Genomic DNA, 18,039 nt, shown 5'->3' with positions numbered 1-18,039 from the left:
TAATACAAGTGTTGTTCCAATATTCTTGTCACTCTTGCCAATCTTGTCATTTGTGTTATGCTCCATTGAGGACTTCAAACATTTTGTCCAGATGAGAACTACCACTTTAGTGTGCCAAGCAACCAACCTTGCTACACGCATGCTTTTTTGGTATGTATACATTGAGCCACAAAGTATACAAGTGGAGGGTAGATGGCTACATGATAAGAATGCACATACAATCAGCTTGTTTCTGAAGTTGAGAAGTGTTTGGAAACTTTTGAGGACGAAAGATAAGGACCTATAAAGAACTAGCACTATCGACCAAATGGTCTTTGATCCCTCGAAATGAGGGGGGAACACTAGGTCTTGGCATGACCAATAGTACAAGTGGCTTTAGATAAGGGTGAAGGGTGGCCTTGGGATCATGCCAAGAACCTTTTATTTTCTTCACATGAAAAACACATGAATCCTTTAAATGTCGATGTTGATTGCCAAGTCACAACAACTAGTTTTTAGAAAATGTTATCAAGGGTTCCCAAGGCCTTTCTTTCTTGCTTTGACAAAAGTTTCACACTTAACATGTGCGTGAATTGCATAAAATGGTGTTTGCTTTAGCCTAATGTATTGGAGAGGTTGGCTTGGCCAACATCCTCATTTGAAGCCATATTAAATTTCAAGTACAAAGTTAATCATCATATGGCATGGGCTTCGTTAGATTACATGTCGCTTGTAGTCTGAGAGAGAGAGAGAGAGAGAGAGAGAGAGAGAGAGAGAGAGATGCTTGGTCCTAGGGGTTGTGGAGTAGTTCATATATCCTAGAAAATGTAAGAGAGGGAGGGAAGGAGAGAAAGAGCCTCTTTTGGAAGTTGAAGCATCCACAACAATTCTACAAACTTACAACAATCATATACAAAAAGCTTTCAACCACTTTGTATATCCCATCTAGTCCCAATTCCTATTAAGGAGATCACATATTAGCTCCCACTTCTCATCTTCCCACACAAAAGAGGACATTTCCCAAGAAATATGAAACCCCAACTGCATACATGCAATCAACAAAACCTTAGAAGTGAACCCCTTAGGAGTCTGCTCTTCAAAAAAATCCCCTTTTCTCTAGATCTTCACCACATGTCTTTTACCTAGAAGATTTTCAATCAAGGCCATAAAGATGTCCACTGGTTGCTTTTCCTTTAGGTACCACCTTTTAGATTTGGGCCCAAATTTGGGATATTTAGTTTTGACATCTTTCCAAGTGTATGCCTGCCCCATCAACCAATCAACATTAGGGTACCTGCAATGCCTGAACTACCTCAACCCCAATCAACATTAGGGTACCTGCAATGCCTGAACTACCTCAACCAATCAGTATTAGGGTACCTGTAATGCCTGAACTACCTCAACAAATAGATTATTAATCATCTTATTAACATAGTATATAGACCAACAAAAGTGCACACATTTGAACATCATCTCTGTCACATCTACTCCTTGAGTTGTAATAAAGTAGGAACTTTATTCAATAGGGTTAATAATGGGACAAGTCCATGTATAAAAGAGGGGACTTGGACCATGGTTGTAACTTTTGATGATCATTTTTAGAAATAGAAATTTATGTTTCTTGGAGCTCATGGCTTCTCTCTTGGCTTGTGGAAGGCTATTTCCATTCTCTTGGTGAGAGACTAAACACACTTAGGCATCATGTTTACATGGTGATTACTCATATTTTTCATGCATTACATCCCTTCATTCCAATTGGTATCAGAGCTCTTGATTTTGATCATGGGCATGCATGGGTTGTTGGGAAAATTTGCTTGAAAATTTGAGTTTCTTTCATTTTTTTTCTCATTTTCTTGTAATCCTTGAGTGATTCTTGACAAATCTTCTCTAATCTTGCTTAATCTCATGGAGATGGTGAGCATTTCATAGAAATTGCTTGAATTTTGAGTGATTTTGGCCAATTTTGCCATTTTTGGACCAAATTTTGGGCCTCTGGACCAAAAATTTGGGGCAGTCGGGCCAAAACTTAGGGCAAGTGACTAATTGCAATTAACTTTTTTGCTAATCACGTTTAGTAATCATCTTCTTCTTCCTCAAGCTTTCCATAGCCATGGGATGCTCTTCCTTTACCCGTTTTGATGCCAAACCTTAGGGTTTTTGTAGAGCTCCTTGAGATCTTTCATTTGAGCCTCTTTCTTGCAAATTTTTCTCAAGATTGGAGAGCTTTTGTTCATTCTTCCATGGCTGTGAGAAATCTTGCATTGCTAAGCTCTTAGACACTTGATAAGCATCATATTATGGTGATTTCTTCTCTCAATGAGCATGGAGACTAGCAATGGGACTGATTTTCACTTCCACGCTGAATTTTGGGCTAATTTTCGCTGATTTTCGTCGCCTCTTCCATGCCTCCTCCAAGCTATGAAGCTTAGCCACAAGCTTCATGAAGGATTGCTAAGTGTTTTAGCCCTTTTTGGTGAGATTTTGGGGAGCATTTCATGGCCAATGGAGAGGGAGAAATGGTGTTCTTTGGCTGCAAATTTGAGAGCAAAGAGAGGCCACGTTTTTCTCCTACAAGAGGCTTCTTCAACAATTTTTTTCCATTGAAGCTTTCCGGATGACATTGGTGAGTGATTTGATCAATTTCTTGCAAATTTGAACCATTTGGTGGAGCTTGGGAATGGATTAGGGTTGGACACATTCAAACTCCCCTAATTTTCAGAAATTAACCATTAAAGCTTGACCATTCACATGCCAATATTGCTTCTCCATGCATTATTGATGGCAATGGTGAAAGGAATTGATTCCACATGAGCTTGGCCAATTCATAGATCACATTTTGGGGGATTTTCTTCATTATGTCTCATTTGGCATGCCATTGATGGAATAGCAAGCTTATGCAATGTTTTTGGAGTCCCTCATGCTCATCTTGATGCCATATGGACACTATGGATGCTATACATAGCCATGCCAATGCTATGTTTTACACATGGGCATAAGAGAGCATAAGTTTTGGAAGCATGCATTTGTCAATATGATGTGAAAGGGATTGTTGGAATGCAATTGCAAATGCCCTGATTGTGGTTAACAAATGCTTATGCAAATGCCATGGTGAGGGCATTGTGAATTGTTGGTTTGTGTTGGAGCTTTTGGATGATGGATTGAGGCATGAGTCCATGCTTTATTGATGAGTTCTAAATTGTAAAAGGGCATGAGTCATGCTCAATACTTGTAAGCCAACAAACTTGTTCTATCATTTGATATTATCCACATCATTTTGTACCTACACTCACCATTGCTACCACTTCAAGTTTCTATAGAATCTAGCAATGTGTGAGGGTACCTTGGCATTGGTTGGAGAGGCCAAGGGGAGAATGGCTTGAACTCTTTGTGCCGTGATTGCTTGGTAAAGCGGTACAAAGGGGGATTAGGTACACCGGTGTGAAGAAATGGCCTCAACCTTCACCTTGGAGGAAAACTCGGTGAAGGGGTGAGAAGAGCTTGGCCGGGAGATCGGCAAGCTTCAACGTGCGTCCTCAACAATCCTCACCATCGACTTTGTGGATGCATTTGGGCAATGGGGCCCCTTTTTCCGTCATATTGTGTGGATATTGCAAATGCTTTGATGGACAAAGAGTGCATATGATCTTTCATGACATTGTGGGATACAAAGAGTATTGCATTGTGATTTGAGAAGTTGCATTTTCATTTGAGATTTGGTTCTAATTACAAAGGAGACTCTGGCGGAATTTTTCCAACAAGGGAGCCAAACAAGCTTATTGATTGGAGATTTACCCCATGGATACACTTGAAGAGTTATTCACAACTACCAAGGGGAGAAACACCAATCATTTGTAGCCGGATTGAGCTTTGGGACCGAATTTTGGGAATTTTTGGGATTTTACAAAACCCTAATTCAGTCCTAGGGTTTTTGGGATTAGGTCCGAGTGATTACACGACTCTATTCTACTCCTTGAGAGTTTTCAAATGAGCCATAGAACCCCTTAATCGGATATCACAATCTCGGTCAAAGTAGTCATGTTGACTTTCTAGTCAAAGTCAAACAGAATATACTTCCACTTTGACTGAATCAAAATGCTTTTAGGGGTAGGTTCTATCTTCCGTTAGCTTTCTATAGAGCTGTCAAAATCCTAATTCCGACATATATTTTGCGTTTTAGAGCCAAATTACTCCTTTCAGCTGTCCCGCACAAACCCTAAAACAGAGAGTACTTGCCCACACCTAATTCTTACTGTGTTCATTTGGGAGGATAGTAGACACCATTACCTACCCATAGAACCTTCTTTTGTCCAATTCCGACATCATTTGGGCATTCTACCAACATCTTGTATTTCTTCACTATGCCGAAGGGAAGACCACGCAAGGGTGGGGATGTTGTGCAAGAAATGATCATTGGTGATGAGGACATGGAAGGTAATATGGATGAAAGGGATGCATTCATCAATGAAGACAATGGGGGCAATGTACATAATCAAATTTCTCAAGGGACACAAGCGGCGGTTAACCATGACACCCTCATGCAAATGCTTGTACAACGGTTGGAGACCTTAGACTCCAAGCTTGATTCTCATTTTGAAACATTATCCTCACGGATTGGTGTGATGGAGGACAAGTTTGGGAAGTCTCAAGCACAAGAAAAGCATGGGAATTATGGTGACTATGAGCAAAGAAAAGGCAAGGGCATCTTGAATGAGGATTCCATGAAGGCCGTACAAGAGGATCCATTGGGAGCATCCACTCGGGGATTCATGGCGGATGCACGGAGACCTCTTGTCAAGGACATGTTTCCTCCTTCTTTTCATTCGGGTTTGTCTCACCTCAATGCATCAAAGGGTCCTACCTTTTCTAGGGCAATGCATTCAAGGGAAGAGGATGAGGTGTTTGTGAATGATGAGGAGATTGCACTCGATTGGAATCAAATGTCCTTTGCCCAAAGACAAAGGGATGCTCATGAGAAGTGAATGGAATTGTCGAATATCATCAAGAGGGATTACAAAGACTTTGCACAATTTATGGAGTCATACTCGAAGATGCAAAGATTCAAGCCCTCTACCCAACATGATAACCCATCCCACATATCTTCCAAGGATGTCAAAGACAAAATCTCACTATCAAAGTTCAAAGGTGACGGGTCATCTCCGCAAGAGTTGGAGGAGTGGGCTACCAAGCTTGACACCTATTTCCAACTTTACCCAAAAAGTGAGCGTGATATGGTACAATTTTCCTCCTTACATCTTGAAGATTATGCTCATCAATGGTGGAGGCACTTGGTCAAACAAGGGAACACGCCATCAACTTGGGAAGGATTGAAGCGGGAGATGAACTTGGCCTTCATTAGTGCTCGATCGATACCATGAAGAATGGTATGAGCTTTCTCAAAAGGGGATGATGGTGAGAGGTTACATCAAGAGATTTTTGAAGCTTTCAATGTACGTGGAAGGCTTGAGTGAAGACATGAAGATGAAAAAGTTTGTGCATGGGCTTGAACACTTCATCAAGGCGGATGTGTCGGCTCAAAGGCCTAGCTCTCTCAAAGAAGCTATGAGGTTAGCCGAACTCTATGAGCCAAAGTACAAGAGGTCTCAGCCCATGACCTTCACCAAAGACACACTCAAACCAACCACTACTTCTTACAATTTTGGGAAAGGTCCTACCTCTACATTACCATCCTCTAATCCAAGAACTCCTACATCATTTGGGGGTGGACAGCCAAAGAATGGGATACATCAATTTGATGCCAAAAAGAGTAGTGACTTCATGAAGAAGAAGCCCTTTCAACCCTTCAAGAAGACTCAAAGAATGGATGATCCAAAGATTGAGGAGTTGAGAAGCAAAGGGCTATGTTTCAAGTGCAAAGAGAGGTGGTCACCCGGGCATGTGTGCAAATCAAAGAAGATTGTGGCCACTATGATCCTCATGGATGAGGATCATAGTGGACGAGGAAGAGAACAAGGATGACTCTCATGACATTGAGGAATGGGAGGATTACAATGAAGAAGCACATGAGGAGTCACTTGAAGACCATTCTTTCATCACGGAGGATGGTGAGTTTCCGTTTGATCCGGGAGGTGGAGTTAAGCAAAGCCTTGTGGACGGAGACATGCCTACAAATGCAGAAATTTCAGCTTGCATATGCTCTATCTCACAAGAGTTGTTGGCGGGTTGCAAGAACCCAAGCACACTAAGGTTGGTGGGGACCATCAATGGGAGGGTTGCACATATTCTTGTGGATTCCGGGAGCACTCATAGCTTCATCAACTCTAAATCCATCAACTCTCTCAAACTCAACACAAAGAAGACACCTACAACGTTCCAAGTGCAAGTGGCAAATGGGGAAAGTGAGAAGACTAGCTTGGTTTGCCCTTCTACAAAAGTGGTTTTATCCTCTTCATACACTTGGGAAGGTGATTTGGTGGTTTTGGATATGGGTCCCATCGACATTATCATGGGGTGTGATTGGTTGACTTCACTTGGTGACATTCACATGAACCTTCAACAAGGTTTCATGAGCTTTCTACATCATGGGCAACAAGTGGTACTTGCTGCAAATGCACCTAAGAAGCTCTCTTTGATCACTCCAAGGCGACTCAAGAAAGAGATTAAGGCTTTTGGCACTATCTATGTGCTACATGTTACCCAAGAGGGGATGGAAGGCAGTGGACAGCACATAGATGAGGAAATGGCAACTCTTCTTAAGGAGTATGAAGATATTTTGCAAGTGCCAAAGAGTCTACCACCTAAGAGGGAGATTGACCATGCCATAGTACTTGAACCGAATGCAAAGGTTGTCAACAAGCCTCCTTACCGTTTGTCTAAGGTAGAAAGAGAGGAAGTGGCTAAGCAAGTGCAAGATTTGCTTGCTATGGGTCTTATTCAACCTTCACAATCTCCATTTGCATCTCCCGTTCTCTTGGTGAAGAAGAAGGATGGATCCTTTCGCATGTGCATTGATTATCGTGACTTGAACAAGGTCACAATCAAGAATAGGTATCTCATACCTCGCATTGATGATCTTCTTGATGAGCTCAAAGGGGCAAAGTTCTTCACCAAGATTGATTTGAGATCGGGATATCATCAAATAAGGATGAAGGAAGGTGATGAAGAGAAGACAGCATTTAGGACGGAAAGGGGATTGTTTCACTTCATGGTGATGCCCTTTGGTCTTACAAATGCTCCGGCCACTTTTCAAGCATTGATGAATCGGATATTGGCTCCCCTTCTTTTCAAGTTTGTGCTAGTGTTCTTCGATGACATCTTGATCTATAGCAAGAGCAAAGGGGAACATCTATGTCATGTGAAGCAAGCATTTGAGTATTGGCATGTCACCATTTGAGGCTCTCTATGGATATCAAGTACATGTGCCATCGATAGCCTTCCATGAAGACAAAGTGGTCAATCCATTGGCAAAAGAAGAGTTGGAAAGAATGAGACAACTTCTTCAACTTTGCAAGGACAATATGAAGAAGGCTCAAGATGTCATGAAGGCTAATGCGGATGTTCATAGAAGGAATGTGGAGTTTCAAGAGGATGATTATGTGCTATTGAAGCTTCCCAAGAGTCGGCATAACACTCTCAAAGGTGTAACCAACTCAAAATTGGCTCATAGGTATTATGGACCATACTTGATTATCAAGAGGGTTGGTGATTTGGCCTACAAGTTGGATTTGCCTTCTTCGATAAGGATCCATAATGTGTTTCATGTATCTAACCTTAAGAGGTTTATGGGATCTTTGCCTCAAGAGATGGAAGAGCTTCCACCCATGAATGAAGAAGGTGAGATCATTTATGAGCCGGAGAGGGTTATTGGCAAGAGGACAAGAGAGTTGAGGAATCGGAATATTGATGAATACCTTGTCAAATGGAAGCAATTACCCATGGATGAGGCTACTTGGCAATCATTGGAGTATGTCCAACAACATGGCTTACTTGTGGATGACTTTCCGTGACCAAGTGGTATGGTTTACTTGAGCAAATTGGGTAATATGAGGAGAAGTATACATGCTGTAATTTCTGGACAGCTTTGGGAAGGTCTACTATTGGGCCTATTTTTCTACTCCAACAAGCTTCATGGCGTATCCTAATGAAAGATTATGATGTGGGCTACATATGGCTGAGTGTACATATCATTTTCAGCCCAATATATGGAGTCTAAATGAAGGATTTTCAAGGGGGGTCTTCATCGACTAGAAGGGCTGTCATAACAGTCCCACTCATACACTTTGGGCTTGAAGCTTTGTGGACTTGTATACATCCGGATTTTCATTGTATATGTGCTTTGGATGTACTTGAGAACTCTTAACCACTTCCCATTGATTACATTAGAGTCTCATACTTTGAGATTGTACATGTTATTGATTTTGAGGACAAAATCTTTGGGAAGGGATGGTTTGTAATAAAGTAGGAACTTTATTCAATAGGGTTAATAATGGGACAAGTCCATGTATAAAAGAGGGGACTTGGACCATGGTTGTAACTTTTGATGATCATTTTTAGAAATGGAAATTTATGTTTCTTGGAGCTCATGGCTTCTCTCTTGGCTTCTGGAAGGCTATTTCCATTCTCTTGGTGAGAGACTAAACACACTTAGGCATCATGTTTACATGGTGATTACTCATATTTTTCATGCATTACATCCCTTCATTCCATGAGTAGATCCTTTATTAAATACTAACAAATTCTTAGAAGCCCAAATCTCCCACAGGTAGCAATATCTTATAATACAAAATATTAAATCTATCTCATCTGCCTCCTTTATTATTCTCCCCAGAAGCGAGTCCCCCAAATACCCCTTCAACCCCGAGTTTTCTTCCACCCATTTACCTATTCTCCCCCCTAGTCCCCTTGTTACAGGACAGTCCCAAAAAGCATGTTTTGCCTCTTGAAATGCTGAATTGCATCTAGGGCATGTCCCAACAATGAAGTTCCTTTGAAGAGGTCCCGAAGAGGTCCCACCTCTTCTTCTAAATTCTCAAGTACCAACTGACTTTCCAAATTTTGCTACAGTATTTCACATTAGCTTCACTTTTACTTATCTCTTCATATAGTGCCTTGGTAGTGATTCTATCCAGTTTGACCCCGTTGAACTAGGTCCAATCCTGTAACCAAGAGGCTTCATTGAAAGCTATGGAAGTCTAACTTTTCTCTGCCTCTTGTAACACAAAGCTCAACATTTGTATGTCAATCTGTTGCATTCTAAACTCTCTATCAACCTGCCGCCCGTAGCTCTTTCTAGCTAGTCTGAGTGTAGTCCCAAAGGCCACCTAATTTCCTTAAACCTATGTTATTCAATCTTCTAAAAAGCCTTGTATTAAGGTGAGCCAAAGAGGGTTTAAACTTATGGGTCCACCAAATGTTATGGCTGAAATAGGAGTTCTTAGAAGCTCTAGTACACCCATTCCAACTAATCAATCCCATCACCTCTTTCTAATTCAAGCATAGAAATTTACAAAAGAGAGAATTCACTATTTTCAAAGGGGAGAATGATAACAGCTTCTCCTTCCAATCTAGCCCAGTCCACTTGCCTTTAAGTTGCACTTCTGATTCTTCCACCGCCTCTTTGAGCATCTTGGTCCAGATTCCTTCCAATCTAGCCCAGTCCACTTGCCTTTAAGTTGCACTTCTGATTCTTCCACCGCCTCTTTGAGCATCTTGGTCCAGATTCCTTCTCGATGAAGAAATTCGGGGTGGCTAACTACCACTCTAGCCTTGGCATGAGTAGGCAAATGTAATATCCCCAATCCTCCTAGATTTTTGGGTAGGGCAACTTTGTCTCAGGCCAGCCAAGCAAAAGCCTTTTTGCCATTATTGCCATTCCTCCATAGAAAGTCTTTGATTGGAGCTATAATTCTTTTCCAATGACGTTTCTTAAATTCCATCTCACAGGATAGAGGAACATGATATAAGCATTATGAACTGTATTTACAATAGCTATCCTATCATGAAATGACACTTCAATCCCTTCCCATTTTCTAAGTTTGCCACAAAATCTTTCAATAGCCCAATTGATCAGGTCCTTTACTCACTCCCATCCCAAAAGGCACCCCCATATATCTAATGATCCTTCCCTTTTTAATGACTTCATAACCCCATCTTTCCATATCAAAATTGTCCTCCTCAGTCAAGCTTATAATTTTAGATTTTTGGATGTTGCACTTAGATCAAGAGGCTTTAGCAAACACCTACAATATTTGGATGTTGCACTTGGATCGAGAGGCTTTAGCAAACAGCTACAATATTTGGAGAGGCTTCCTCACATTCTCATTGTCAGCTTTTCAAAAATAACAAAGAGTCATCGACAAAGCATTGGATAACCAGTTGTTCCCAATTTTTGAGTTTCAGCCCAAAAATTAACCCTCTTCCACCAGCATCTTCTAGGGCCACTAACAAAGGATGAGAAGCCACAACAAACAGCAAAGGGGCCATAGGATAGCCTTGTTGCATAGACCTTCGGATCTCAAATCCCCTAAGTAGTCTCCCATTTAATATCAGCTTAGAATGTGCTCCAACTGTAAGAGTGTAGATGCAAGTCGCAGCCTTGATACCAAAGCCCAGTTTCTCCAACACTCTTGCCATAAAGGACCAATGTATTCTATCACATAGGCTTTCTTTAGATCTAGTTGGAAAATAACACATTCTTGGCATGTCCTTTGGGCTATATCTTTACCTATCATTGTTGCAAAGATGTTGTCATAGATAGATCTTCCCTTGATGAACCCATGGTGTTTATTAGAGATCACCTCTTGTAGAGATGGGATGATTCTCAATGCTATCACCTTGGCTAATATCTTGTAAATTACTGTGAGTAAAGTAATAGGCTTCCAATGGTTAAAGTGACTACAAGCAGGTTGTTTAGGGGTTAACTTTATCATCCCTTTCCTCAAATCATTATCCATATTCCCAGTGGAAATGGCCTTCTTGCATGTAACCAATTTCTTGCATGTAACCAATACCTTGTCCTTCAAAGAGTCTCTGAAGGCTATAAAAATTCTACTAAAAGCCCATCCCATCCCGAGGATTTCTCTTTACCCAGCTTTTTAAGAGCCCCCCTAGCATTCCTCAATCTCAATATCCCTATCCAGCCATCTAGCTCTATTAGCTTGAATTCTTTTATTAACCAAATCTAGTAATTTGGTTTCTATCTGAAACCTTTCCTAAGAGGCATCTTCCTTAAGACTTAAGGTAGTAACCAAAAACTCTACCCACTTCAGAGCAATCTGTTGAATATCCCCCAATTCCTGTCCATTCTCATCTTTGATTTGTCCTTGCAATTCCCTATTCCCTCTCTCTTTGGCTAGCCCAAACGAATATTTGGCTGGTTTTCTCTTGCTATCGTAGAATATCCATTTATCCCCTTTTTCTCTCTCCCTCTCTAGCAATTTGATCATCTTCATCCTTTAAATGAACCTGACATTCCAAATATTGATCAATCTCCATCTTGGACAACCCTCTCAATTGCATGTTCTTTTGTAGTGTATCCAACAAGTTTTCCCATTATTGTTTTCCTATCTTTTTTGTAGAGCTCTTAATTTACCCACCCTTCTAATGATGCCTTGCATCTCATTGACAAACTTCCTCGAAGATCCCTCTCTCTCTCTCTCTCTCTCTCTCTCTCTCTCTCTCTCTCTCTCTCTCTCTCTCTCTCTGTCTCTCTCTCTGTCTCTCTGCCTTGCTCTTCAACTTACTAACAGCCTCTTCTGTAGTAGGAAGTATGAAGAAATCATCCTTGAGCAAACTCTTATTCACCCTCGACTTTCTCACTAGATAATTTTTGAGCTTATCCTCCCCCCCAATCAGCTACCTGCCCCAGCCAGCTACCTGTCGCCCCCACATCAAAGGCATATGGTCAGAGAGCATATAAGAGGTTTCCACTTTAGCAGATAATGTGTGGCACTTGAGAAGATTGGTGGCTAAAAAAGACTTTATTAAGTCTAGAAGATGATCCAAGATATTGAAGGCTGAATAGGTATCTCCCAAGTCAGAGTCCCAAGGTCCTGATTCATAGCCATCAGTCAACCCTAGCTTTCCTCTAAGATTCTCCCATTTCTTTTTTCTCCTGTCCCATCATGACTACACTTCCTCCACATCTATCTAGTTGCTTTAAAGTCCCCCATCAAAATACAAGGACATTGAATATCAAATTTATAGAGCCACTCCCACATTTCCCCTCTAACTTTGTGATTATGAGCCCCATATAGGTTGATTAGCCATAACTTCTCTTCATCTAACTGAAACTCAATAACTAATATCCTACCATTAGGATGGTTAGCAATAATGATAGGCTTTAAAGTTTATTTTTATGATACTAAAACCCCTACTAAAACCTGATTTTACCCCCCATATAGTGCTACCCCGATCTCTGAAGCTTTCTCTCCTCCCCCCTTTTGTATTAAAAAGATTATGTCCTTGAATGATAAAAGTTTTGAGAGAGAACCTTCTCATGAAACACTTCGTCTTGCAACCATCTACCCATCTATGCCTTGTTAGGCGATTTCTCTGGACAAAACAGGATTGCGCTACACATGGAAAATAGACCAACTTGCCTTCTGACCAGCTCTGATAAGATGTTAATACATACCTTGTCGGCTGTGTAGGTTTTCTTGGCATTGCTGGGCCAGCAATGCCAAGATATCCAATCTTGTTTTGTCGCCTCTTCGCGACCCCATCATCTCCTTGCTCTTCCCAAAACCTCTTCATCTTGTCTTGACTCCCATTCGCCCCATCCACCCTCTCCAGCTGGGCCCAAATCACTCGCCATCCTCTCGGTACATGCATGTGCTATGCACGCTTGTAGTTGTCCATAGTAAGGTGCATGCACCACCACTTGTGAGCAATAACTCCTTGCCTTCCTACTAAGGTCGTGCACCCCCGTTAGTTTTTAAATTCACATTTTTAACTCCGACTGCCTATCTATTATGTGAGTAAACGTTGCATGGTTGATGAACAAACATGGGTATCAAATGTGCCATCTTCCCCAAAAGCTTTTGTATAATAATACTCCTCCTCTTGGAAAGATGGCGTGGCTGACGTGTGGAACTCTGTCCGCCAATGTGAGGCCTTCTGCCGATTTGCATCCTCTTAGAGTTCGTTTTCCCCTCGCTGCTGCTGCCGCTTCTTCTTCTTCCTCTTCACTTGGTGTATGGCGCCGCCCTTCTCCAGTTGGTATATTCTGTTCGTCTAGCTCTTGTACTGATAACAATGGCCCGTTGTCGCCCTTGGCCTTGCCCGCGGCCGCTCTGGGCTTTCTCACTTGGGTGGCCGCCAACCCCGCTTCTGCAGCAGAGATGGACGCCAGCACAACCATGGTGGAGGGGCTACTCTCTCAAGAGCCCGCCAATGCCCTCTCGCTTCCAACTTGGATCATCCATGTGGCCAGCGTCATTGAATGGTTAGCATGCTTTTCTTTAATCTTATCTGGAGATTTAATCAATCTTAGCGTTAATTAAGGTGAAACTGTAGGGTAAGAATGGGACAGAAGGAATGAACCCTTCTTCCCTCGGGGACTTTTCGCCACTGGCAAGGGCTTTCTTGGGTCTCCCATGGGTGGTCGAAGGCTGCCTTAACTGGCTGTCTTGCCTTTCCTTGCTGTCCATGCTGATTTGTCCTGAAAATTGTTGTTCCATGCTTTCTCTTTCCTCCTGCTCTGCCACTCTTATAGTCTGGGTTTTGGAATACGCTCATGGCTGTTTTCCCTTTATAAAGAAGGCTCTCAAAGGTCAGCACTGTGTGCTAAACGCTAACCCCTCATGTGCACTGGCAGTCATGGGGCATGCATCCTCTTAGAGGCATGTGACATCAGTTGTATGCTAGCGACATATCATTGACACTTAGATATTAGAGTTCTATGGTACTTCATCCTTGGCATCAACAATGCAATGTCTATGTGCTTGTTTATTAAGATACGAGGAGGTTCTAATTTGTAAGCTTTATTGGGCTTCCGTAGAGTATTGCACCAAAAGTTGATAAAAGAAACACCTATATTAGGTACATCATTAGTTGAGAATGGTTCGCATACTTTTCTTTAATTTAATTTTTTTGCCCCTGGCAAGGGCTGTTTGTGCCTCCCATGGGTGGCCAGAAAACTGCCTAAACTGGCTGGCTTGCCCTTCCTTTGCTGTCCATGCTGATTTGTCCTATTGTTGATCCATGCTTTCTCGTCTCTCCTAGTCTGCCACTCTTATAGCCCAATGTTTTGAATCACTCTGCCTACACCATCCATTACATTCCTAACCTCACCAGCTGTTTTTTCTTTATAAATAGGGCTCTCAAAGGTCAGCACTGTGTGCCAAACGCTACCCTTCATGTGCCTTGTGGCTCATGCAATAAGAACCTCATATCTCAATAAACAATTGCATAGCAAAAGCACATAGACATTGCCTTTATTGTTGATGAAGCCCACCATAGAACTCTAATATCTAAGTGTCAATGATATGTGGCTAATGTCACATGCCTCATCCCTAGACAAGGATGCACCAACCCCCTCTCCCGCCCACAAGCCTCCTCTGGCGCTGGAAGCACCTGGGGGAAACTCAATGTATACTAGAGATACACCATCTTAGTCCTCCCGAGCCGGAAGCACCTTGGAAGCCCTAGATGTGTTATTGGAAGTATCCAAGTCACTCTCGTGTGTTGTGTCTTTGCCCTTCTTTTGAGATGAAGACTTGTCCTTGGTCTTGCGCTTTTTCTTGGAAAAACAATCCTTGGACAGATGTCCTCTCTTCCCACATGAGAAGCAATGCCTCCGACCTTTCTTCTAAACTAAAGTAAGTGCCTAATCAGACCTGTTAAGAGACACCTTGATCTTACCCTAAGAAACAAGGACGACGGACTCTTCTTCCAAGAGAAGGGAGCTAAGGTGATCAAAATCCAACTGAGTGGTCGTGACCTGGCACCTCAAAGCTCGATAAACCACATCATACTCCGGGGGAAGGATAAGTGTAGCCAACTGAGCAGAGGACAAAGCAGCACCCATTGCTAGTAACTGGTCATGGATAACTTTGGCTTTCATGAGAAATGATTGCATAGAATTGCCAGTAGGAAATAACAGACCGTAGAGTTGCCCTTGCAAAGTAACTGTCCTCATCGACAAATCTCGAGCAAAGAGATCCTCTAATTTGGACCATACCTGATGAGTACTGGTAAGAGTTTGCGTGGCCGGTGAGACCTCCTTTGTAATGGTCTGCACAAGCACTGAATGTGCCTTCGAATCACGATTCTCCCAGTCTTGTAATTTTGCAAGGAATTCATCCTCTTGATCCTAGGTCCACCTCCTCGAGTTCTAAGGATGCTCGGGCTTCTTCTCACTACCCTGAACAATCTCCCATAAACCCTTATGGATGAACCAGATCCGCATGTTCAGCTTCCAATGGGCATAGTCGGTTCCATCCAACTTGTCATCCTTGTTCGTACTGGGGGGGAGCCATATCCACAGCAACAAAGCACACAAATCTCAGCACTCCAAGGTTCGTCTCGAGCCTTCTCCAACGAACGGAGGCACCAGGACCAATCAGCCGCCTCTCAAATCTGAGAGAGAAAGAGGATGGACAACAGCAAAACAGTCCACCAAAACTCACCAGAAATTCCCAACCGGGGGAGGGGAAGCCTGGGAAGATGTAGAGATGTCAAGGCAGCTTGTCGGGATGCACCACATGCGAAGAGAACACCTTCCACTACAGTCCACGCTGTAAAAACAGAGAAAACAGCTCTTTCACCGCGATCAAATGCTGAAAAACAGCACCAAGAAGCTTGCTGATGATGCTTGGTATGAAGCAGCAGCATCAGGGCAGCCCGGGGAGTGAAACGCTGATGAGGAAGAGCACCGGGAGCAGAAAACGCAGCTATCTGGAGAAAAATGCAGCCACTGTTTGGATCTCTAGGAAACGCAGCAGATGGAAGGAGAAGATACAGTCGCCTTCAGGAGCCAGAAACACAGCTAGCAGATGAAGAAGACATAGTCGCAATGTAGAATGCAGCTAGGTACCTAAGCGATTGATACCATGTTGGAGTATGCACAGGTGGAAGCATATGCAAGAAAAGAGAGGGAGCAAAGGAGATAGAGAGCTTGTGGACAAGATCACCTTTTATAATAGCATGAAGCTTTACAATGGCAATAGCCAGCAAGAGGTGTTGCACTTGTGCTTGAATTGGTTGCATGAAGTGAATATGTGAGGATCCATTTATAGTGATGCAAGGAGGCTGGGCGATTGTAGGAAGAGCTGGTGACAACCTCTCACGACCAACTTAAAGGGATAAAAAGTATAAATACCCAACACATGGGCAAATCCCAAATACACAGAGATGCACAATTTCTAACAAGTCTGCATCTGCACCTTGGTTTCTTGTAAAAAAGCTTCTATATGAATAAAGAAGTTCCTATAGGGGGCCGGCCGTTCTGGCTCAGTGGAGTGTCTTTATATTATTTGTGCCATAGTCACAAGGGACGGGGGATGGCCATAAGTAGGGAACGGGGACGGGGAGGGAACGACACTTAAAAAATACTTAATTTTTTTTTTTCTGCTCTACACTTATTCTACTTTGAAAGTACATCAAAATGAGCACAAATTTACACTAAAATGGTAAGCTTTTGAGTCATATTTACAAAATATGCCGATCAAAGAGTGAAGCTTGAGCAATGAGCAATGAGACTTGAACTTCCTTGACTCTAGAGGCTTGAAGGCTTGAAGGTGTGTGTGTGAGGAAGTGTTGAAAGAGTGCACAGAGCAAAAGCAAAAGGGCACTAGAGTGTGCTGAATAGAGAGTGCAAGAGAGAGAGAGAGATATGGAGCAACTATGCTGAATATACTGAAGCAATATAGTCCCAAGCAAGAGACACAAGTAGTCTCATAAGTGAGGGAGCAAAAGATATACAAGGCAAGATGAAAAGGTGAGAGGCCAGCCCACCTATTTATAGGTGGGTAGTGCTGGCCGACTGGAGCTAATGAACCTGGTCGATTGGAGGACAGAATTGGCTGACAGGGAAAAATCCATACGGGCTAGGAAAAATCCCAGAAAAATATGTAAAATAGGGGTGGCCAGTCCACAATCAAGGGCCATGCAAAAGGGACCAAAAGGACTCCAGAAATGGGCAGAAACTGGGGATGAATGTGCTAACACCCCCTCTCAGCACCAGATGCTGAACAAACTCCGAGAATCCGAGGATGAGGAGCCAATGAAGCCTGAGAAACCGGCTTGGTGAACAAATCTGTAGCATTCTCCGCTGAAGGACAATACTCCAAATGCAAATCTCCAGCAAGAACCCGTTCATGAACATAGTGATACTGTATCTCAATGTGTTTCGTACGAGCATGAAACATAGGGTTCTTAGCGATGGCGATGTAACTCTGATTGTCACACCAAAGAAGAGTAGATCTGGTAGGAGGACAGCCAAGCTCCTCCAATCTCCGCGACCAAATCGCCTCACATGCAGCATAACAAACTGCACGATACTCCGCCTTTGTAGAGGAAAGCGCCACAGTAGGCTGCTTTTTACTGCACCATGAAATGGCTCCAGACCGGAGTGTAAAAACACAACTAGTGGCGAGTATTTGGATCTCCAGCCCAATCTGAATCAGACCATCCAACAAGAGTGCATCCTTGGCCATAGAAGATGCCAAAGTCCAGAGTGCCACGCAAGTATCGAAGAACTCTGAGAGCACACTGCCAATGCTGCTGACGGGGTTTGGATGAGAAAGAGCTCAATAAACTAACCGCGAAACATATGTCCAATGGGGAGTAGGTTAACCAAACCAAACAGCCGACGAGAACCCGATACTGTCCCTGATCAATCACTGGAGAAGCTTCAAGTAGAGAAAGCTTCTCACTAGTATCCATAGGAGAAGATATTGGTCTGCATCCAGTCATCTGAAATCTGTCAAGAATCTCCCGTGTGTACTTCTACTGAGAGATGCCCTTCGAGGTCTGCCAAATCTCAAAGCCGAGAAAATAATGCAGAAGGCCAAGATTCGTCATCTCAAAATGTGTCTCCAAAGCATCCATGACTGAATGGATCCTCACAGAATAAGAACGTGTAAAGCTGAGGTCATCAAC

The 18,039-nt window shown here is 42.7% G+C and overlaps 1 protein-coding gene across 1 annotated transcript in view; it reads left to right on the top strand.

Annotated features, from left to right (window-relative positions):
• Positions 1 to 12,971: 12,971 nt before the first annotated feature.
• LOC147634139 (YCF49-like protein) overlaps positions 12,972 to 18,039 on the top strand; it is a 49,202-nt gene continuing 44,134 nt past the window's right edge. Inside the window, exon 1 of the mRNA XM_086804545.1 lies at positions 12,972 to 13,381. Within this exon, the coding sequence (XP_086660671.1) occupies positions 13,008 to 13,381 (374 nt within the window). The 5' untranslated portion in view covers positions 12,972 to 13,007. The remainder of the gene's footprint in view (positions 13,382 to 18,039) is intronic.

Source organism: Cibotium barometz, chromosome 11 (assembly GCF_041138505.1).
Source record: "Cibotium barometz isolate CiBa-2024 chromosome 11, ASM4113850v1, whole genome shotgun sequence".
Taxonomy (NCBI): Eukaryota; Viridiplantae; Streptophyta; class Polypodiopsida; order Cyatheales; family Cibotiaceae; genus Cibotium; species Cibotium barometz.
The sequence above is the reverse complement of the archived record's forward strand: the minus strand, read 5'-3'. Positions and strand labels throughout refer to the sequence as shown.